Below are 20,059 nucleotides of genomic sequence, written 5' to 3'. Positions count from 1 at the left end.
GGTTCAGGAAGAGGACGATGTTCCAGAAGATTGTGGATGAGTCCCAGAACTACGAGGACAGGAACAGCTGGGTGGAGTACCTCTCCCTGGAGACGACGCGGAAGGAGATAGTCATGTGAGTGCAGGGCGACGCCTCCCCCGCAGGACCGCGAGCCCCAGGGCCCAGACGCTCCACAGCAAGAACAGCCCACTTCTCACAGCTTCAGCGCCTCCTACCAACGCTTCGCCTCGCCCGCTCTCCTTTCAGGGGAGCAGCAGCAGGACTTGGGGGTGGACGGCCTTGTCCACAATTACATACCGTGCTCGCTTCATGAGCCTCCGTCCCTTCACCTGCAAAGTGCAGATTCAGAACTACGTCCAGCCCCAGGCCTGTCCCAGAGGTCCAATTAGGAAGTATGTGTAAATCACTGGTCCCCCAGAAGCACTTGCTGACCTTCCTGTCCCTGGCTGCCTAGGGAGAGGGGCGAAGAGACGGGGAGCGTGGGGGAGGCGTGGAGTGGGGTGCAGGGTAGCACCGTCCACTGCCGGAAGGACACTGGGACTTGGACCTGTGCCTCCACGGTCACCGGGCCTTGCAGAGGTGGAGGGGAAGGGGGGAGGCCAGTGTGGATGTGCCTGGAGCTCCGTCTGCCCACAGGGCCATGATGATGACGGCGTGTGACCTGTCTGCCATCACCAAGCCCTGGGAAGTCCAGAGCAAGGTCAGAGTCATGAGGGGCCCCAGACGTCTTGCCAGTCCTCACGGGGTTGCATCCAGGTGCAGCCTGGGATGCGGGAACAGAGCCATTCATCTGCAACTAGTGCCGAGGGCTGCTGCCCAGCTCTGGGGCCCAGCCAGTGCCGCCACGGTGGAATGGGCTGCCGCACTCCCAACCTGAATAGTAGGGACACCAGAGTCTGGGGTGCAGAAGACCAAGGGCACCGGCCAACCTGACAGGATCTCAGGACAATATCTGACCATCACCGAATCCACAGCACGCCTGCCTTCCGTGTGCCTTTCAGGTCGCTCTGCTGGTGGCAGCTGAGTTCTGGGAACAAGGGGACCTGGAGAGGACAGTTCTGGATCAGCAGCCCATCGTGAGTGTTGCTTCCAGAATCCTCCACATACCCATCACGGTGCTTGGGAGCCTCGGACAGGGGACCCCGGGGGTCTGGGGTCCTGGGACCTAACTCTCACTTTGTGGGGTCATGTGACATGAATCTGGTGAGAATTTAGCTGGGACCGAATCTGGGTAAATTGCGGAAAAGGCAGGGGTTGGGTAAAACTGTGATGCCTGCAGTGATGGAAAGCCGTTGCCGAAGCTGCAGAGCCCGACTGGGGCTCAGGACCCAAGGCCTCCACGGGCCCAGGCAGCTCTGCAGGGAGGAGGGGGAGAGGAGGCGGGGACCGGGGGGCAGGGCTGTCCAGTACTGGAAGGACCCTGGGGCTTGGATCTGTGCGCACGGTCGCCAGGTCACAGGGGCGGAGGGAAGGGAGGGAGGCCCGTCTGGGCGTGACTGGAGCTCAGTCTGCCTTCAGGGCTATAACGATGCCGGGACCTTCAGCTCAGCAATGTGGGGGTCAGGAACCTGTTGCTAGACCGAAGTGGCACCTGCATGGGGACAAGGACACGAGCATTACCCAACAATGGGCAGAAGAGATGGAGAGAGATTTTGTCTCACAAGCCAACTCCAGCCACTGAAGAGCTCTCTGAGCACCGGGCTGGGAAGGCTCTGGGGCCAGGCGCAGGCTGCAGGAAAGGGTGCCCTGACCAACTAGCAAAGTCTCTTGGGGGAAGGGCAGGCAGCCTGTCAGTCTCCTCCGGGCCAGGCCTCTAGGGTCCTGCATGGCTCACTCCAGCACACCGAGCTCCAGACAGAGGGCAACTCCGAGGAAGGGCCTGCCAGCAGGCAACCGAGGGTGGGGGTGGGGGAGGGGGGGTCCAGAGTCTGGACACCAAGGACAGCTCCTTCAAGAGCATGGGGGTTTGCCCCCTTGGGAGTCACGAGCCAGGCCTTGGGTCAGCACCATGGATAGCTCAAGGGGGGGGGGAAGCTGGAGGAAGGGGCTCTGCGCTCCACGCCTGGCTGACGTGGCCTGAGCCCAGCGCTGCCTAGGGCAGCTCCCCAGAACGGGGCTGTGGGTCGGAAGGGAAGGGGCGTCCTGGCTTTCCCTTCCAAGGCCAGCTCATCCCCAGGGCGCTGCTCTCTTGTCTCCGTGGACAATTTCACCGAGCCGGGGTGGGGCTGAGTCCTGGGGGCTTGGGGAGGTGTCAGGCACGCCTGCCACCAGGTGCCTCACGGTGTCCCTGCTCCCCCACAAGCCGATGATGGACCGGAACAAGGCGGCCGAGCTCCCCAAACTGCAGGTCGGCTTCATTGACTTTGTGTGCACGTTCGTGTACAAGGTGAGCGGGGTGGCCCAGGGCCTGGCTGGGTTTGCAGGGGAGGGGCGGGGAATGGGCGGGGGTGGGTGCGTGGGGGACGGTGGCTCCCATCCCCCTTGAGTCTGCACTCGGAATCGAAATCCTCAGCGTCACCCCAAGGGGTCCCCTCCCCATCAGCCCCCCCAGTTTCTCCCTCCCAGAACGTCCTCCTGTTCACCTCGAGGTCGTACCTCAAATGTCCCTTCCCAAACCCCGTCTAAGGCGCCCCTGCCCAGGGCTGCGCGCTGTTTTCAGGGCACTGACTGCAGTATACGTGCAGTGCATTTGTTCAGTGTCTGCACCCTGGGAGGAGGGGGGTCGTCCACTGTCGCCAGCTGGGTGCACGCAGCCCAGCAAACACCCGGGCACAGCCCAGTGACAGTGGGACGCATGCCAAGGAGCTGGGACAGGTGCTGTGACATCAGCTCCAGGGACTGGCAAGGGAGTGAGGGGGCAGAGCCCGCCCGAGTGACACACACCATGACGTCACAGGCCCCGCCCATCTTGGGGGGGGCAGACCCCACACTCCGAGGAGGTTTTCAGGTTGAGTTGAGTGACGTCCCTCCTGCTCCACTCCCCACCCCAGCCCCCGAGGTCTCACGCTTCCCTTTACCGAAACACCAGCTCCCTTTTCTGCCCCCGCCAAGGGGGGGCTGTCAGTGCTGGGGAGGGAGGCGGGACCAGGGTGCACATGCTGGTCCTGAGGTGGTCACTGCCGGGGACCACCAGGCACTCCCCTCCCACTGCCTTCCCCACCTGCGTCCACCCACACAGCCTGCGGGCGTTCACACGTGTTCCTGGGCGAGCGTGGGCTCTGTGTGACGTGCGATGTGCGTATGAGAGAGGGCAAAGGAGCCCCAACACCTGCACGTCTGGGCCGCCTTCCCAGCCCCCCCTGCCGGGGGAACGTCCCTTCTGCTTTGATGCTTTCTACTCTATTCTTGGGGACCTCGCCCCACAGCTCCTGTTCTAACCTCAAGGACACAACCCCCCACGTCCTTCTCCCTTTTCAGGCCTCTGCTGGGCACGTGGCACCCCCATGCCCCCCCCCAGCCCAGCCCGCCCAGGAGCCACTGGGGCTGTGGCCTGACTTCTCGGTTCCCTTTCCAGGAGTTCTCCCGCTTCCACGAGGAGATCCTGCCCATGTTCGACCGGCTGCAGAACAACAGGAAGGAGTGGAAGACCCTGGCTGACGAGTACGAGGTGAAGGTGAAGGCCCTGGAGGAGGAGCAGAGGAAGGAGGCGGAGAGGACGGCGGCCAAAAAAGGTCTGCGCTCCACACCTGCCGCCGCCAAGACCACACAGCCGGGCCTCGGCCTGCAGGGCCGGGCACGAGGCAACAGAGTTCAACTCGGGGAAAAGCCAGCCTTCAGGAGGCCCTGTGGTCGGCGCACCAGGGCTCCTGGCTGCACAGGGCACAGGTGGCCACGTGGGGAGGCCCACCCCACAGGAACAGCCCTGCTGATTCAGCGTAGCTGGAGAGCATGGGGGCGCGCTTGGGGTCCTAGCCGGGGACTCAGGAAGGAAGTAACTGAGTGTTACCTCCTCTATAAAAGGAAGGAAAGCCCCGCTGAAATAGCGTGAACTCTTAACAGCTCCTCTGTTCCATAATCAATCAGCAGTGCCCTCTTAGGGAGCTCAGAAACTCTACCTCAGCTCCCACGCCAGCCCGAGATAACAGCAGACGCATAGAAAATGACAGGAAGCGAGCTAGGAGTCAGCGTGCGCGGTGTCTTTCCCTGCGCTGCTGCACCTGTTCACCTTCACCCTGCAGTGCGGGAACGTGGCTCTATTGGAACCACTCAGCACGCCCCCCAAACCAGAACCTGTGAGCTGCTGCCTTGGTTTTCGCTTGCGCTCTGGGACTTTTATCGCCATTCCCTGAAACGTCCCGCAGGGGAGGGAACCAATAGAAACAAGCCAGCTTCAGAGAGGCCCAGGCTGGAGTGTCACCAAGGGCTAAACTAGTAACTGCTGGGCTAATCGGCTTAGGCCAACCAGCCCGTCTCTGCCCTTCCTCCTGCAGGGTGTGTGGAGGGGAGGAGCTTGGCGCGCCCGTTTCTCACTCACCGCTCACCGTCCTGTCTTCTCTTGCAGCCGGCACAGAAGTTTGCAACGGCGGCCCGGCACCCCAGTCTTCCACCTGCTGCATCCTGTAAGCCGGTCAGCGGGCCCCCTGCCCCCTCACCCCACTGGGGCTGTGCCTCTAACCACTGGTACAAGAGGTTAAGAAGCCTGAGAAAATAACTGAAGACCATTTTGGATATTTTCAATTTAAGGTTTGTGTGTTTACGAACCAAAGCCAACTATGAACGGTCTGAACAGTACAGCCTACCTTACACTCATCCACATTTTGGATGCACAGTAATGCCACCAAGATCTTCAAAAAGGGTCTGTAAACTGTGTGTCTAAAAGCACCGGGTGAATATATTCACACTGCACGTGTATCTATGTATATATGGGTGGAGAAATGGATACACAGATGCCAATTCCCATCTGGTCTAGGAAAAAATACATGCACAAAAATTGAGAATAAAATCAAAAGAAAACACACTGCCCTTTTTTTACTTGGTGGAGGACGCTCATTTGTGACCAACCACAAAATCCTGCCAGAAAGGTCCAGGCTGTGAGAACAGCAGTGATCAGACGTGAGCGATCTGTGCAAAAATAATCTGTAATGAACGCTGCCCGGGAGCTGCTCTGAACCGCGCTGACGGACCAGCGCCTGTGGTCTGCCCAAGTCCTCCTGCGCCACTGAGGTTTCCTTCATGGGAGCAACCACATGCCTCCAAGGACCTAATTAATGGTTCTGAGCCGGGAAGAAAAGCGAGTCAGACCCAAATGGGACAATGCAAGACTCACGCTTGAAATGGGTCCTAAGTTACCTGATAGAAATTAAGGACCTTTAGCTCATAACGTGAGCTCCAAAGCCAATGTTTCCAGATACCGGAAACTCTTCCTGGCTGCAGCCTTGGCCAGAACTGCAAGGCCAAATGAGTTGTTCTAAAGCCGGTTCAAGATGCTGCCCTCTGCCAGCACTCCCGGCGGGGGTGGGGGGTGGGGGGCGAAGGACACGCCCACAAAACCTTCAGCTCACAGTGGCACCTGGTGGTGACAAGGGCCTGCGACTGGGGGCTCCTCCAGGTTCCCAGGGGGACCCAGTGCCAGCTACCCACCAACCTCAGGATACCCCAGGGGGTGTGCACCACCACGCACTCCAGCCTCACCTTAACTGAAAACGGCTGTACGCTGCTTCTCACCTTCTCACGTTTGCAGATGAACTCATTTGACAAATAAACTGGGGCTCTAAGCATAGGCAATGTGCTCCTGGCACAAAACTGGGAACAGCGACTTGACACCAGGCCTGGGGGTGAAAGGCCACAGCCACCAGGGGTGGAGTCTGCCGTCTGCTCAGGCACAGGCCTAAGCCCCCTTCTGACACCAGGCCTGGGGGTGAAAGGCCACAGCCACCAGGGGTGGAGTCTGCCGTCTGCTCAGGCACAAAGGCCTGAGGCCCCTGAACACCTAGCTGCACCCCAGCCTGGTCCTCAGGAGGCCACATCCCCTCCCTGGGGTCAAGGGGAGAACGTGCAGGAGGGCGATGGAGATCCAGGTCCCAACCGTAGAGGCATCAGGCCATCTCCACCCCCACCATCTGCAAAGCCTGCCCCTCCCCTGCCCATCCAAGGGTCTGGGCCAGGCTCGGAGCGCAGAAGACGGAGCAGTGCTCACAACGCCTGGCCAGCTGGGTCTCCGCTACAGATGCATCCTTTGGCCTCCGCCACAGATACCCCGGCACAGGCGACGGAGGTTCTGTGCATCCCGCCCGGTTTATGCACTGGTCACTGACTGGTTCTTCTGGAATCCCTCCCCACCCGCACCCCACATGACCTGAGAAGGTAGGAACACAACTGCTGAGTCTGAGTCCAGAAACCAAACAACCGGGGACAGTAAAGAGAAATCAGAGAATCACACAGTACAGCAGGCTTTATTCATCCACACTGCTCCGGGGAAAGGCGGGCTCACTTTAATATGCTGTCCTCTTGGGCTGAAAGATTGGAAGGAAAACAGACGCATCATTACACACTCGGGCCATCCAAAGGGCCCACTTTCGACGTTTGGTGTTAAACCACCCAGTATCTCACTCTGTGGTGGGCCTGGCTATGCTCTGCTGCCACTCCCATCCTGGGCCTTCCTTACCCCTGCCCGTCCTGACTGCAAGCTGCCGCCGCAGGCAGGGAGAGGCGAGCCTGGTTCTGGTCCTGGGGCCTCGCTGAGGGTGGCCGACAGTTCACGCCCAAGGCCTCACTAAAGGGAGTTAGCACCATGCACCCCCAACACCCACACCTGCTCTCCCTCCCACTTCCCCAGAAGAGGACCCAGGGGCCAGCAGGGACCAAGACAGCGGCCCTTCCCCTCCACTGTGGGGCTCATCTGGACCAGCAGCTGTTTCTGGAAATGCGGGTGGAGAACAAATCCATGAGGTTCGGCAACACGAGTACCTTCTGCCAGTTCTCTCTCAATGCGCCTCTGCTCATCCTGCTTCTTCTTCTCCTCAGCTGCTATCCTCCTCTCCTCCTCTGCCCGGGGTTTCAGGTAATCTGTTAAAGGAAAGGGAAAGGGAGGGATGATATCAGTGAACGTTTTCACCGACGCACTGAGTAAAAGGAATTCAGTGCACAAGCAAAGTCATCTTCAGGTGCACCGTGAACGCCAGAGGTACCTGTTTTACCTAGATATGCGTAAAGGCCTGACACTCCTCAACAGAGAGCCCCACCCGGAGGGCAGGTACAGGGTCCCCGCTGCCACCCCGGGCGTCTTGCCGCCCCTCGCTCAGGTCTCTGTGCTGCAAGGGGCTGCCCGACCAAACTACACGCCTGCCGCGGCGCCGCTCAAGGGTCCAGCCCGCTCGGGTTTCTGGGTCTGGCGCCTCCCGCCCTGCCCCCTCTCCTGCCCGGCACCCGGGACCCCGCACCGTCGTCGAGAAGCCCCGTGAGCGCCCCGTGGGCTGGGACGGCTTTATACGCCCGTGGTCACTCACCGTAGCGCTTGGCTCCGTAAACCACGCCGAGGAACAAGGCGGAGTAACGGCCGAGCTGCGGGGAAAGGGCGGTCAGGACCGGCGGAGCGGAACCGGGGTCCGGGGGCTTTCTCAGCCCGCGGGGGGTCCCGGGCGCGGGGGACGCGTGCGGGGAAGGGGGGGCTCGCACCCGCGGCGTCTGGGGCCGATGCGGGGGGCGGGGGAAAATCGCAGCCTCCGGGTCGGGGCGCGGGGCGGGGTGAGAGAGGGTTGGTTGTCCCGCCGAGCGGAGGCCGGGCCGGAGGTCTCGAGCTCCGCGGAGTCGCTCACGCGCGGGCCTACGCGGAGCCGAGCACCCGGCCGCGCCCGCGAAACCTGGTTCACCTTGATGAGCGGAGAGACCTGCACTGGCGGCACCATCTTGCCCGTGACCTTCGCGCCGGAAGCACAACGCGGACCGAGGAGGACGCTCCAAGGGCCCGGAAAACATTGGAGACGCAGACGCTCACCCGGCTGGGCGCATGCGCCGTCAGCAGCGAGAAGGCGCCGGAGCCTCCCCCTGGCGGCCGGAGGGAGAACGGCGCGCGCACCCGTTCGCGGAGGGGTGACGTCACCAGGCGCGCGGCTCGCGACTGGCTCCGCATGCGCAGTGGCCCAGGCGGCACGTGCTGGTTCCCCAGAGCGGGTGCGACCCCTCCAGGCACTGACGTTTTCGGACCAGGTTGAGCACACATCGAGGCCCGCACAGCACAGGTACAAATATTTGAAAAGTATAAGTCCACATTACAAAGTGCGAAATAGAGTTCTCGCTATCCTCCTTCCCTGGGCTGTCCCGCCCCGCCCACTGCTGCAGTGCGGCCCCAGCCGAGGCTAGTCCAGGCCCGCAGCAGCCCCAGGCCAGCCCAGAGGACAGCCCAGGAAGGGGCTCGAGGCTCTGGGCAGGGAATCCGGGGTCCGGGTACAAAATGTAACCTGAGTGCAGGCTGGCTCCCAGCAGAGAGGGGTGGCCATGGCCGGCCCCTCTGGGCTCACAGACAGGCCAGGCCGACCATGTGGCCTCCGAGTCGCTTCCCAGGACCGCACTGCCTGGGGTGCCCCCTCCTGCCACCCCCACCCCCGGTCCCAGACCCAGCCCCCCGGCAGAGCTAGAGTTTCCTCACCCTAGGAGCCTCTCCAGCAGAAGGGGGCTCAGGTCTTCCTGAGAAGGCCACCCTAGCAGAACCTGCTCCCTGGGTCTCCCCGACTCCAGCCCTCAGGATCATGGAGCCCCAAGCTTCAAGGTTCACATCAGACAGGTCCTCGCTCACTTCTGCTGCCCTCTGTTGGGGAGGCAGGGGTTGCACTGGTGGGGTACTCTGGCCCCCTCAGAGGAGAAGACTGTCTCCCCCAGATCTGTGGTCAGCCCCAGCGAAGACACAGCTGACCAAGACCAGGTGTGCAAAGAGGCTGCCCAGAGATGGGCAGTGGTGGCCGGACAGCCTCCCAACTGAGCCTGCTGTGCTGACACACAGTTCCCATGGCAACGGGGCTTGGGGGTCTGGCGGTAGGACCACCCATGCCTTGGGCCCTGTGCTGCTCCAGGCATAAACTCCCGGAGAACCAGGGCTCGGGGCTCACAAGCATCCCTGCTCCACTGCTAGGAAGATCACTTCCGATTCTAAAAAGAATAGAATGCAGGGACAAAAATTCCAGGGCACACAGAATGTGCTCGGTAAATCTGCCCCAAGGGGAAGCCCCTCGGCAGCCACCGGGGCCTGAGCAGACCCTGCTCCGTCTCCAGTTGCTGGGGAGTCCTGGCTCTGGGCCTTCCACTGGGAAGCTAGTAAATCACCTGTGCTGTTTCCTGGGCTGGGAGTGGGAACGCCAAGGCGGATCCTACAGGGCAGCTGGGCTCTTTTCTGAACCCTCTGAGGACTGCTGCCTGACACCCGTCCTCTGTGGCCTCTGCGGGGCCTGGGGTGGGGGGAGGGCCTCTTGACCCGCCCCCTCCCCACTCATTCCTTCCCAAGGAAGCTGTAGGCACACATTGACTCCACAAGGCACAAAGTAACCCTCCTCCACCGCCCACATGCTGTGTCAATGCTGAGCACCACCCCTCCACCTGCATCTGGCCCTGGAGCAGCCGGGCAGATGACCTCAGGTGGCAAATGTGTTTTCCCTTCCCTGGATTTTAAAATAAACCAGATTCCTCAGCAACTCCTTTTTCCAGAATCAAAAATAAATTTCTCTGGGGCTGAAGGTGGGGCCAGAGTGCTGGTGGGGGGACCACATACCAGTAGCTTCCACGGTGCCGGGGGGAGTGGCGGCCAGCGGAGGGCACGCACAGGCCCAGGAACACACGCTTACGGAAACCGCCCAGGGAAGACCCCTGAAGCCGGGGAGACCCACATTGGCCCAGAGTCCTTCCTGGGGACTGTGGGGTGGGGTCGGGGCGGGGGCATCTAACCTGGCTCAGGACGCAGGGGCCGCCTGCTGACACTCCTGCACCTGTCAGGGCAGCTGTCCGTGCTGAGTCCCGATATGCTCCCAGGAGTCAGGCTCTGCGGCTATCTTTAGAGCTGTGCTCAGACAGGCCGGCCACAGGACACCTCCCCAGGGGCTCAGCTAGCCTCCTCCGGCCCTCCCCAAGCCTGGGCCTCCTGAGCACAGACCCCGTGGGCCTACCCCTCTCTCGGTGTGCTGTTCCCCACTCCCGCAGCCCGGCCAAGGTCCGTCCCGGCGTCGCACCCAGACCCGCCTGGCTGGGAGTGATGGGGTCACCGCGCAGCCCAGGCCCAGGTGTCCCACATCGGTCACACGTTAGCCCTCCAGGGGTCCTCCAGACAGAGCCCCCAGGAGCCCCCAGGTCCCTCCAGGCGGGTCACGCGTCCCCAGCCAGTTTCCTCAAATGGTGAGCTGGCCCTGGGATCGCGGATGGCAGCACCTCAGCAGCACTACGTGGCGGAGGGTGTGTGCCCCTCGCCTTCCAGCCGCAGCAGGTGCTGTGTGGCTCGGAGATGTGCCCCTGAGGACCCCCACCCAGTGACTGCAGCTCATCCCAACCCCACCCAGACCTGGCCCCGGAGGCTCAGAAAACTTGTTCTCCAGGTATGAAACCACCGTGGAATCCCATCTGCCCACTTCATCCGCCCACTGGCCTCCTCCTCCTGTTCGGCCTGCAGACCCACCACCCCCACCCCTTCCCGCCACTAACTCTGCACTTCCCCACCATCGAGGACCAGGGCATCTTCTCCCTGACTTTGTGGTGGCCCCCAACATCTGGTACCACCAACGGGCACCTGGGCCAGGTCCCCTCCCCAGACTCTGCCCCTGGGGCCATGCTGTAGCAGGAAGATCTGGCTGAGTGCTGGGCCCAGCCCAGCCCACATGGGCCATCCTCCATCCAAGAAATGTCATCCCCCTCTGAGGTCCAGGCAAGGAGCTCCCTGCCGTGGGGACAAGAGGGCTGGCCCCAGGGCTGGGGTCAGGGCCTGGGACGTCTCTGCCACCAAGGCGGGGAGGCAAGGGCAGACAGACATACTCGGGGAACGCTTGCTGACTGGCCACCAGGGTCATTCACAGTAACTGTGTGCAAGTCTGGGAAAGGTGCCCCTTCCTCTGGTTCCCGCAGTCCCCAGGCCCTTGACCCATGTGCAGGTCACCCCAGAGATGCACAGAACACAGACTGCAGGGTAGGGGGCAGGTGGGGAGGTGCCTGAAGGCCGGGGGCTTATTGGGCCAGCAGGATGGGGGCATCTGACCCACTGCTGGCTGCCAAAGCTCACTCTGCAGTTGTCCAGTCCCCCGGGTAGCCCTGAGCCTGTCCTTGTAGGGAGTGGCAGCCGGAGTCTGAGCTGTCCTGGGGGACTGGGTAAGAGCTTAAGACGGACGACCTCAGCAGGGAGGGCACAGACCATCGCATCAGGCAGACCCAGGCATGGTGAGCGTGCTGCGTGTACACACACGAGTGTGTCTGTACCTGATGTGCGTGTGGGACCGTGTGGATGGGTGTGTGTGCACGTGTCACATGCATGAGTGTGTTTTGCCTGATTACGTGTGCACACAAGTTGAGTTTGTGCACATGTGTGAGGGTCTGTGTGCTGGGGTTTGGGGGAGATCTGTGCCTTGTGAAAGCCCTGGTGACAGCCTGGGGCTGGAAGGTGGGGGTCCTGGCCTTCACCCTAGTGGGGTCCCCAGAACAAGCCCTTCCACCTTCTGGCCGCCGGCACGGTTCACTTGCTCCCTCTTCCTCCTGGCTGGACTGCAGACTGAGCAGGGCATAGTTCAGGGTGAACCCCGCATGGGTCCCTCTGACCATGCCAAGCACCTGCAGCTGCCCCAGCCCAGGGACACGGGCTTGGGGCCCCCTGGAGCCCCAAATGCCACGGTGCACCCGTCCTCTGCATTGAGTCTCCCCAAATGCCTGGCTGCCCCCAAGGAGACCCTCGGTCAGGCTGGGGGACCCTGAGCCTTGGTGTTCTCATCTCAGGCCAGCAGGAAGGCCAAGAAGAAGGAGGGGGGGGCCCTGCGGGCCCAGAGGGCGTCATCGAATGTCTTCTCCAACTTTGAGCAGACCCAAATCCAGGAGTTCAAGGAGGTGAGGCCCTGCTCTTGTACCGGGAACCCCTCCACCCAGAAGCTCGTACCTGAGGGGTCCCCTGGGAAGTGTAATGCAGGTGACAAGACCCTCGATCCAGAGCCAGGAAAGGGGGTGCAGCCCAGTGAACCTGGCCTCGGTTCCAGGCGTTCACACTCATGGACCAGAACCGAGACGGCTTCATTGACAAGGAGGACCTGAAGGACACCTACGCCTCCCTGGGTATGTGCCCCGGGGGCAGAACTCGAGCACAGCACCCCGACTCCCCCGCCCTCCGGCTCCAGTCCCAGAGCCTCGTTCCGCTCCTGGGCCTTAAAGCCTGACCTGACTTCCCGTGGGCTCTGGGGAGGAGGGGGCCTCTCCTGGGGAGAAATTCCCCTCTAGTTTGACCAGGGCGGGCAGAGGGCATCACGGGGTGGGTGGCACAACCCAAGCATGGGCATCCCAGAGCGGGAGATGGTAAAGAGCTCGAGGAAGGCGCTGCTGCCCCTGCGCGGGGCAGGCTGGCACTCCCACCCCCGGCACGGTCAGGAGGCCCAGGAGTGCAGCTGGGAGAGGACACAGAGACCCACCAGAGGCTCGTCCTTCGCAGGCGGCACGGCCCAGCCCGCGGCCCTGCCTCCCTCCCCACCTGGGGACAGCTGTCGTCAGCCTGAGGCGGCCCTGCCCTTGGAGCTGGGGGGGCAGGCTGGTTTCTACCTGGGGGGTGCCCCCTCACACCCAGGTAACAGATCACAGGCCTTCCGGCTTCTCTCCCCCACTCAGTCCACCTCCCAGGGCTGGGGTTTGGGGCTCTGCTGACCCTCAGAACCTGTATCCATCCACCACGCCTGGGCCAAGGGTGCCTGCACTGGCTCACCTCCCTCTCTCCGGTCGTCCCATCTTTGTTCTGGGGTTGCCTGGAGAATGATGGGGGGGGGCCCCGTGGGGCACCTATTCGGACCACAAGGCAGCCAGGGCAGGCGACACTCCTGCCCTGTGACCCCCCCCCCCGACGTCTGCAACAGGCAAAACCAACGTCAAGGATGAGGAGCTGGACGCCATGCTCAGGGAGGCCTCGGGGCCCGTCAATTTCACCCTGTTCCTGAACATGTTTGGGGAGAAGCTGAGCGGTGAGTGGGCCAGCCCGCAGGTCTGCCAGCGCGGCGTGTGCGCTTACGTGGCCCCAAGCGCTTAGAGAGCCACACGTCTCACATAGAAACCCAAATCTGCAGCTCCCTTGAAAAGCCCCAGGACCTGGCGTTCCGGGACCCACATCTGTGGGGCCTGTCAGGCCCCCAGGGTGGGTGAGCTGACAGCCCAGACCCAACGCTTCGCCCACTGATGGGGGCCTCTGTCCCTCATTGAGAACTCGCCCAGCTCTGGGCCTAGCGGGACCCAAGGGACCCCGAGAGCAGTACCGCTGGGGTGGGAGCTGAGGGTCTCCCAGGTGCTCAGAGTGGGAAGGCCATTCAGGGCACTGAGTGGGCGAGGGCGTGGACCCCAAGTTGCCCAGGACTCAAGGCCTCCTGTGGGCAGGCACGGATGCCGAGGAGACCATCCTCAACGCATTCAAGATGCTGGACCCCGACGGCAAAGGCAGCATCAACAAGGACTAGTGAGTGTGGCCGCAGGCGCCCGGGCGCCACCAGGGTAGGAGGGGTGCCAACCGCCCCACCCCGCTTTCAGGGTACCCGAGGGCCGGATCAGCCCTACCCACACGGGGCCAGTGGTCACTGCCATTCAGACCATCGCTGGGTCTTTAGCCCCTCTGGGGGCTACTTCAGCCAGGCACCGTGAACGGACCTATTCGGTGCGCCAGGCACTGGCCCCCAGGGGCGTGGGGGTCAGGGAAGGCTCCCTGTGGGCACCCCCCACCCCACCCCAGTGCCCAGGACTCACCCGGAGCCAGGCTCCCAAGAGGCACCTGCCCTGTGAGCGGGTGGGATTGAAGGGGGGGCACACCCACCTCGGAGCAGCCCTGCCCCCCCATGTGGACCCGTCACGGGGCTCCCCCGGGGCCACCCCTCCAGTCAGGGCCATGCCTGCTCCGGAGCAGCCTAATCTGGCCCCTCCCTCCTGTCCTCAGCATCCGGCGGCTGCTCGTGTCCCAGGCCGACAAGATGACGGCTGAGGAGGTCTGTCCCCTCACCCCACCCCCCCTCCAAGGCCCCCACCCCCACCCCACCCCCAAGGCCCTCTGTGAAGCCCAAGCATGGCTCTCGGGGCTCTGGGGGCTCAGGAGGGGGATGTGCCTCAGCCCCCAGAGGCTGCAGCCTTGGGGAGGGTGGGATGTCCGGTGTCCAGGAAGGGAGACACCCGCCCCGGCCCCAACCCTTGCTCTGCAGGGTCTCCCCCCACTTCCTTCCCCCCAAGCACAGAAACAAGACAGAGCCTGGAGTCCAGTTCCTGTGATTAATTCACCTGCTGGCTGCGGCCTCGGGGACCCTCCCACTCCCTCCCACCCCTGCCTGGGCCTCACGACCCCCACCAAACTCGCAGGTTGACCAGATGTTCCAGTTCTCCACCATCGACACTGCAGGCAACTTGGACTACAAGGCCCTGAGCTACGTGCTCACCCACGGGGAGGCGGAGTGAGGGCCACCCCTCCCCCACTGGGCCGCGGCCAGTTCAATAAACGCGAACCCACAAACCGGCCTGCAAGTGTCTCTTTCGGGGGGAGAAGTTGCCCCCCTGGGGGTGGGAGTGTCCGTGGGGGCAGAAGGGTCTTCAGGGGGTGGGAGCATCTGCGTGGGGCCCACCCTCTGCTTCCGGCCCAGCCGGGCCCCACCTGCTCTCCCCACCTGTGCTAGCGCCGGGCTGGGGGGCTGCTCATTCAGGGCTCAGCAGAGGTTGAGCATGGCTCTGGGATAGGCTCCTTCAAGGAAGGCCTTCCCCACACCTGTCCACTCCAGACTCAGCCATGCTGGGGCCCTCAGGATCCCCAGCCCACTCAGCGCCCCTCAGCCGTGCCCCCGGACCAGGCCGGCCTGCCCATACGCAGCCCCTGCCCCAGCCACCCTGGGTCTGGCCTGGCCGCTGGAGCGCCCCGCCTGGTCAGCAGCCTCTTGCCTCCACAGCGGCAGCTCTCCTTGCTACAGCCACAGGGAGTCCCCTGGGCCGGCCTGCCGGTGTTCGAGGACCCCGGGCCCCCCGGATGCTGGTACCATCCCAGCCTCAGGCGTGACTGGTGTAGCCGAGGGGACCAGGGCCTGCCTCTCCTGGCTGCCCCTTCACGGCCCCAGGCCCGCTTCTCATCACACCAGCTGCTCCCCGGCCTCTGGTCCGCTGCAGGGGCCCCATGACGTCTCAGAGGACTCCCAGGGGGAGGGAGGCGGAGCCAGGATCACCGGCTCCAGGAGGGGCTGCTGGGGCCCGTGGGGGTGGGGGGGCCGCGGCGGGGCCTCGGGGGTGGCCGCCGAGCTTGCCGGGCGCACCTCTTCCTGGACGGAGGGGCTGCGTCAGCCTCGGCCTGCAGGCACCGGTATGGGGTGTGCAGGAAGAGCACCCCAAAGCAGCTGAAAAGGACGCACAGGCCGGCCACCAGCAACGTGGACTCCGGGGGGCCGTGGCCCAGCTCTGCCAAGGCTCCCCAAGTGCCAGAGTGCCCCCCCCGGGTGCAGGGGACCCCGAACCCCACTAACCATGACCTCAGAGTGACCCCGGGGACAGATCCTGTCCCAGCCCCAAGGGGCCCCAAAGGTGGGTTCACAGTCATGAGCCCCGAGGTCACCGCACCGGGTCTGGGGACGAGGGCATGCAACCATCTCTCTGGTGGCGACCCCACTCCTGTCTCTCACACTCTCTGTCTCCGTCTTTGTCATTCTCACTGTCTGACTCTCCCTGTCTCTCTTTTATCTCATTTCAAAACCAGTCACATAGGGGTTAGAGGTTGAGCTCTCGTAAGGGCCTCAGGGCTGCTCCCACCAGGCTGAGCCTGAGGTTCGGCCTGTTGCCCTCTGACCCCACCCGACCCCCCCAACCCCCGCCGTGGGTGCCCTGCACCCACCCACCAAGGGCAGCGGAAGTCGCCAAGAGGCGCACGGAGGGGAGATTTCCAGGGCTAGGTGGGGGCCGACCTGCTGGTCTGCGCCCTCGGGGCCCCACAGGCTGCGGCCCTCACCCTTCAGGCCAGCGGGTCCTGGCCGTCCCGGCAGGTGGAGAAGGATAGCTCCACGCGGCGCACGGTCAAGGAGGCCAGCAGCGCCATGCTGAGCACACCCTCGGGCTGCCTGCACAGCCACGAGGCCCACAGCCCTGCCCGGGGCACTGCCCCGGCACCCGTAGTCATCCCGAGGGCAGGGCGCTGCTCTGGTCACCGTGGGCCCTGCGGCCAGCCCAGGCCAGCACACGGCAGGCGCTCAGGTCACCTGCTGTGTGGCCTGGGGTGGGGTGAGGGGAGGCTCTCTGGGTCCCCAGGGAAGTGTTGGGGGATGGGCACTCACCCCAGCACGAGGACCAGGCCCGTGGCCCACCCTCACCCACAAGGAAGGAGTGCTCGACAGCCAGCTACACGGCGACAGGCACCGCTGAGAAGCAAAGAGCCCAAGCGGCGAGCAGGTGGCGGACAGCTGGGACCCCTGGGGGCAGCGAGCCGCACAGACGGATGCGGCAGGAGTCAGACGTGCCACAGCCCTAGACGCCCAGACCCTGCCAGGCCCTGCACCTGAGGGGCGGGGCAGTGCCCAGGGTCAGAGTGGGTCTGGATGTCCGTTACGGCCGACCTGCCAACTCCCCCACCCCGGGGCACCACACTTTGACTCGTGCAAGGTGGTCTCGGCTCAGAGGACTCTCACCAGGGCAAAGGCCATGCAGACCAGAGATGTCAGGCAGAGGCCGATCCTGACAGCTCCAGTGAAATGCTTGGTCCGGTCCACGTACAGGCCAAGAGGCCGCGCCCCCAAGACCCCAAACGCAATGAAGAGAGCCCCGCAGAGGCCTGCAAATTCCTGGAGGAGGAGAGGAGGCGGGGGCACCCTGTCATCTGGGGCCAGGAGGAGGCCCTCACCCTTAGGATGTACGCCGTCACCGGGGAGCCCACGGCAGGGTCACTGAACGGAGCCTGAGGCCCAGGCAGGATGGCACGGAAGGCATGGCTGCACCGCTGGCTGGGGGAAGAGGTGTCCTCCCCGGAGGCGCCATTTCCCTGCGCTACCCCCAGCCAGGAGCTCAACAATTGCTAGAGAAAGGGCCTGCCTACTGCAGACACCCCTCAGTGCCGGCCACCCCTGAAAAGCTGGGAACACGAGAGGCCCGAACCCCACACCCAGGGCTGATGCAGACAGTGGAGGGCGCGGCCAGAGGTGCTATGAGCAGAGCAAGGCCCCCTCCTCTGCATCTCCAATATCAGCGGGTCCCCCAGGGCTGGGGTGGCTGGGGCATGGCGGAAAGCGCCACACGAAATCCCAGTGGAACACACTTGGGCTCTGCCAGCACCCCCTCCCCACGGCCACCACCCCGCTGTCTGCAGACACAAATTTTCACACAGCATCTCAGTAGCGCCCACATCACCCCGTCCAAGTGTGGAAACCCAGCGCCTGGGGAGGTCGTGGGCCATTCCACAGCCACCAGCGGGAGAGCAGCGGCAGAAGAGAGCCTGTGGGGTGACAGGCCCCCAAAGCTCCGTCCTGCCGCGGGGCCCCCAGGGCAGGGCCGGCACCCGTGCTGGAGTGTCCGTTCACGCAGAGGATCTGCTCCAGGAGGGACGAGAAGCTGGAGCAGATGCCGATGCTGCCCCCAAAGCACGCGGCTAGGGGCCAGGATGATGTAGGCCTGTTCCCTGCGAGCTAAAGGGGAGGGGCTGCTCAGCCCAGGAGCTCCAGCAGCACAGCCAGAGGCTCCCGGGGCAGCCCCGCCCCCTTCCCCTCCCCCGCCCCGGGATCCCCCAGCACACGCGCGGCACTGACCACTCCAGCCCCGCTAGGAACTTCTGTGCGGTGGATGGACAGCCCCCGCGGAGGGCGGGGCGGGGCGGGGGGCGTGCTCTCCCAGACGCAAGCGGGGCCAGCAGGGGTGATGTAGACGCCCAGCTGCCGGGAGGGTACGCACGAATGCACACGCGTGAGGCTGCCTCACGCCCGCTGCTCCAGGCTCCTTGCCGGCTACCCCCACAGGTCATCCCCAGGTGGACGTCGGCAAGCCCCAGGGCTGTGCTGGGGCTGCTCTGCTTTGCTGCATTTGGAAACCCAGCTTTCAAAATACCACCCAAAGATGACTGCAACACCGACAGCCTCAGCTCAGCCCTCTCCGGGAGCTCCACCCAGCGGCCACCTGGAACCCCCTCCCACCTCTGTGAATGACCCCAACACTCGCCCAGCTGGAAGCCCCTCTCACCTCGGCACACCTCCAAACCCCCAGCCCTGAGCCTGCCCCACTGCCCCACCCGATCAAAGCCCTGGCTCTCTCCCTGGGCACTCGGCACACCCTTGGCTCTCCGAGTCATTCTGGACCAAATGGAGTCACTCTCCCCTCAGACGCCCCCAAGGTGTCCACGCCAGTGTTTTGCCACCTGGGCTGACCCTTCCCGCCACCCTCCCCTTGCTCAGCGGACACACTGGCCTCTGGCTGCAGGCCCCACCCGTCAGCCTCACATCCACCTCAGAGCCTGCTGGTCCCTCATCTCCCTCCCTCGCCCCCCACATCTCCCTCCCTCGCCCCCCTCATCTCCCTCCCTCGCCCCCCTCATCTCCCTCCCTCGCCCCCCACATCTCCCTCCCTCGCCCCCCTCATCTCCCTCCCTCGCCCCCCTCATCTCCCTCCCTCGCCCCCCACATCTCCCTCCCTCGCCCCCCTCATCTCCCTCCCTCGCCCCCCTCATCTCCCTCCCTCGCCCCCCATCTCCCTCCCTCGCCCCCCTCATCTCCCTCCCTCGCCCCCCACATCTCCCTCCCTCACCCCCCTCATCTCCCTCCCTCGCCCCCCACATCTCCCTCCCTCGCCCCCCTCATCTCCCTCCCTCGCCCCCCATCTCCCTCCCTCGCCCCCCTCATCTCCCTCCCTCGCCCCCCTCATCTCCCTCCCTCGCCCCCCACATCTCCCTCCCTCGCCCCCCATCTCCCTCCCTCGCCCCCCTCATCTCCCTCCCTCGCCCCCATCTCCCTCGCCCCCCTCATCTCCCTCCCTCGCCCCCCTCATCTCCCTCCCTCGCCCCCCACATCTCCCTCCCTCGCCCCCCTCATCTCCCTCCCTCGCCCCCCACAAACGCTTCCTTCTGCGCCAGCCGGCCTCTCGCCTCTCCGGAGCTGTCTCCCCGCCAAGGAAACCACCGAACATCCCGGTCCCTGGAGCTGTGCCTGATGCTGGGAAGGTGCCCAGTACTTGCATACTTGCACATGAGGAAACCCCACATGCATGGAGTGCAACCCATGTGTGACCGCAGAAGGTGGCAAGTGCACACTCACACAGACAGGTGTGGACGCACGAGCCCGCCACTACGGCACTCATGTGCACACACGCACTAGCACACTCATCCCATAAACGTACACACACATGCAAACACGTAGCCATTCATGCACACCGACACACTCTACACCATACACACGGGTACACACACATGCACACAAACACATGTGCATGCATGCACACACACACTCACATGCGCACACTCCTGAGCTCCCTCACCATCAAGGGGATGTCCTCCTCCTTCTTCACCAGGGTGGGAGACAGCGGGCTGGCCACCAGGATGCCCGGGGGGTTTGCTGAATGGACGGGGACATGTGTCAGCTCAGAGTGGCAGGCTGGTCCCCAGCCCCCAGGAGGAGTCCCCATCCTCCAGGAGCGGGGAGCGCAGAGGTGCCGGGCCACGCGCTAAGCCAGCGGGGACGTCGGCCTCACCCCCGGGACTCACACACAGTGCCGATCATGTTGGCTGTGGCTCTCTGGTGCTCGGGAAACCACAGGCGGCCCGCTTGGCTGGAGAGATGACCAGGGTCTGGGCGAGGGCACAGAGGCTCTGCCCACCCGTGAGGAGAGCAAATGGGTTCTGGCGGCTAGTGATCATGCAGGGCTGGGAGCGGATCCCTCTCCCCGCAAAGTTCAGCCGCGCACACAGGACGGTCTGCAGGGCTGGGGTCAGAAGAG

The 20,059-nt window shown here is 64.0% G+C and overlaps 4 protein-coding genes across 4 annotated transcripts in view; 2 read left to right on the top strand and 2 right to left on the bottom strand.

Annotated features, from left to right (window-relative positions):
• PDE6B (phosphodiesterase 6B) overlaps positions 1-4,564 on the top strand; it is a gene marked incomplete at both ends in the record, with an annotated part of 28,252 nt that extends 23,688 nt beyond the window's left edge. The window contains 6 exons of the mRNA XM_082653772.1: positions 8-115; positions 638-701; positions 1,003-1,077; positions 2,304-2,387; positions 3,516-3,672; positions 4,503-4,564. Of these exons, the coding sequence (XP_082509898.1) occupies positions 8-115; positions 638-701; positions 1,003-1,077; positions 2,304-2,387; positions 3,516-3,672; positions 4,503-4,564 (550 nt within the window). The remainder of the gene's footprint in view (positions 1-7; positions 116-637; positions 702-1,002; positions 1,078-2,303; positions 2,388-3,515; positions 3,673-4,502) is intronic.
• Positions 4,565-6,377: 1,813 nt separating this feature from the next.
• ATP5ME (ATP synthase membrane subunit e) lies at positions 6,378-7,947 on the bottom strand. The gene is made up of 4 exons (XM_082652893.1): positions 7,810-7,947; positions 7,447-7,501; positions 6,908-7,006; positions 6,378-6,453 (listed from the first exon to the last, which is right to left on the bottom strand). Exons 1-4 carry the CDS (start codon positions 7,843-7,845, stop codon positions 6,428-6,430), a joined length of 216 nt encoding a protein of 71 aa, XP_082509019.1. The 5' UTR covers positions 7,846-7,947; the 3' UTR covers positions 6,378-6,427.
• A 2,391-nt stretch (positions 7,948-10,338) lies between these two features.
• Positions 10,339-14,578, top strand: MYL5 (myosin light chain 5; the record flags this gene model as incomplete). Its single annotated transcript, XM_082654048.1, has 8 exons — positions 10,339-10,512; positions 10,587-10,712; positions 11,894-12,001; positions 12,148-12,223; positions 13,009-13,113; positions 13,520-13,598; positions 14,070-14,118; positions 14,483-14,578. The coding sequence occupies 8 exons, from the start codon at positions 10,339-10,341 to the stop codon at positions 14,576-14,578; spliced, it is 813 nt and encodes a 270-aa protein (XP_082510174.1).
• A 659-nt stretch (positions 14,579-15,237) lies between these two features.
• SLC49A3 (solute carrier family 49 member 3) overlaps positions 15,238-20,059 on the bottom strand; it is a gene marked incomplete at both ends in the record, with an annotated part of 44,954 nt that continues 40,132 nt past the window's right edge. The window contains 13 exon segments of the mRNA XM_082654047.1: positions 15,238-15,440; positions 15,443-15,557; positions 16,113-16,212; positions 16,426-16,453; positions 16,456-16,489; positions 16,493-16,518; positions 16,521-16,560; positions 16,777-16,929; positions 17,644-17,766; positions 19,147-19,272; positions 19,601-19,677; positions 19,827-19,880; positions 19,883-20,036. Of these exon segments, the coding sequence (XP_082510173.1) occupies positions 15,238-15,440; positions 15,443-15,557; positions 16,113-16,212; positions 16,426-16,453; positions 16,456-16,489; positions 16,493-16,518; positions 16,521-16,560; positions 16,777-16,929; positions 17,644-17,766; positions 19,147-19,272; positions 19,601-19,677; positions 19,827-19,880; positions 19,883-20,036 (1,233 nt within the window).

Source organism: Grampus griseus, assembly GCF_964374135.1.
Source record: "Grampus griseus genome assembly, chromosome: 4".
In the NCBI taxonomy this organism is placed as follows: Eukaryota; Metazoa; Chordata; class Mammalia; order Artiodactyla; family Delphinidae; genus Grampus; species Grampus griseus.
This window is presented reverse-complemented; position numbering and strand designations above follow the sequence as displayed.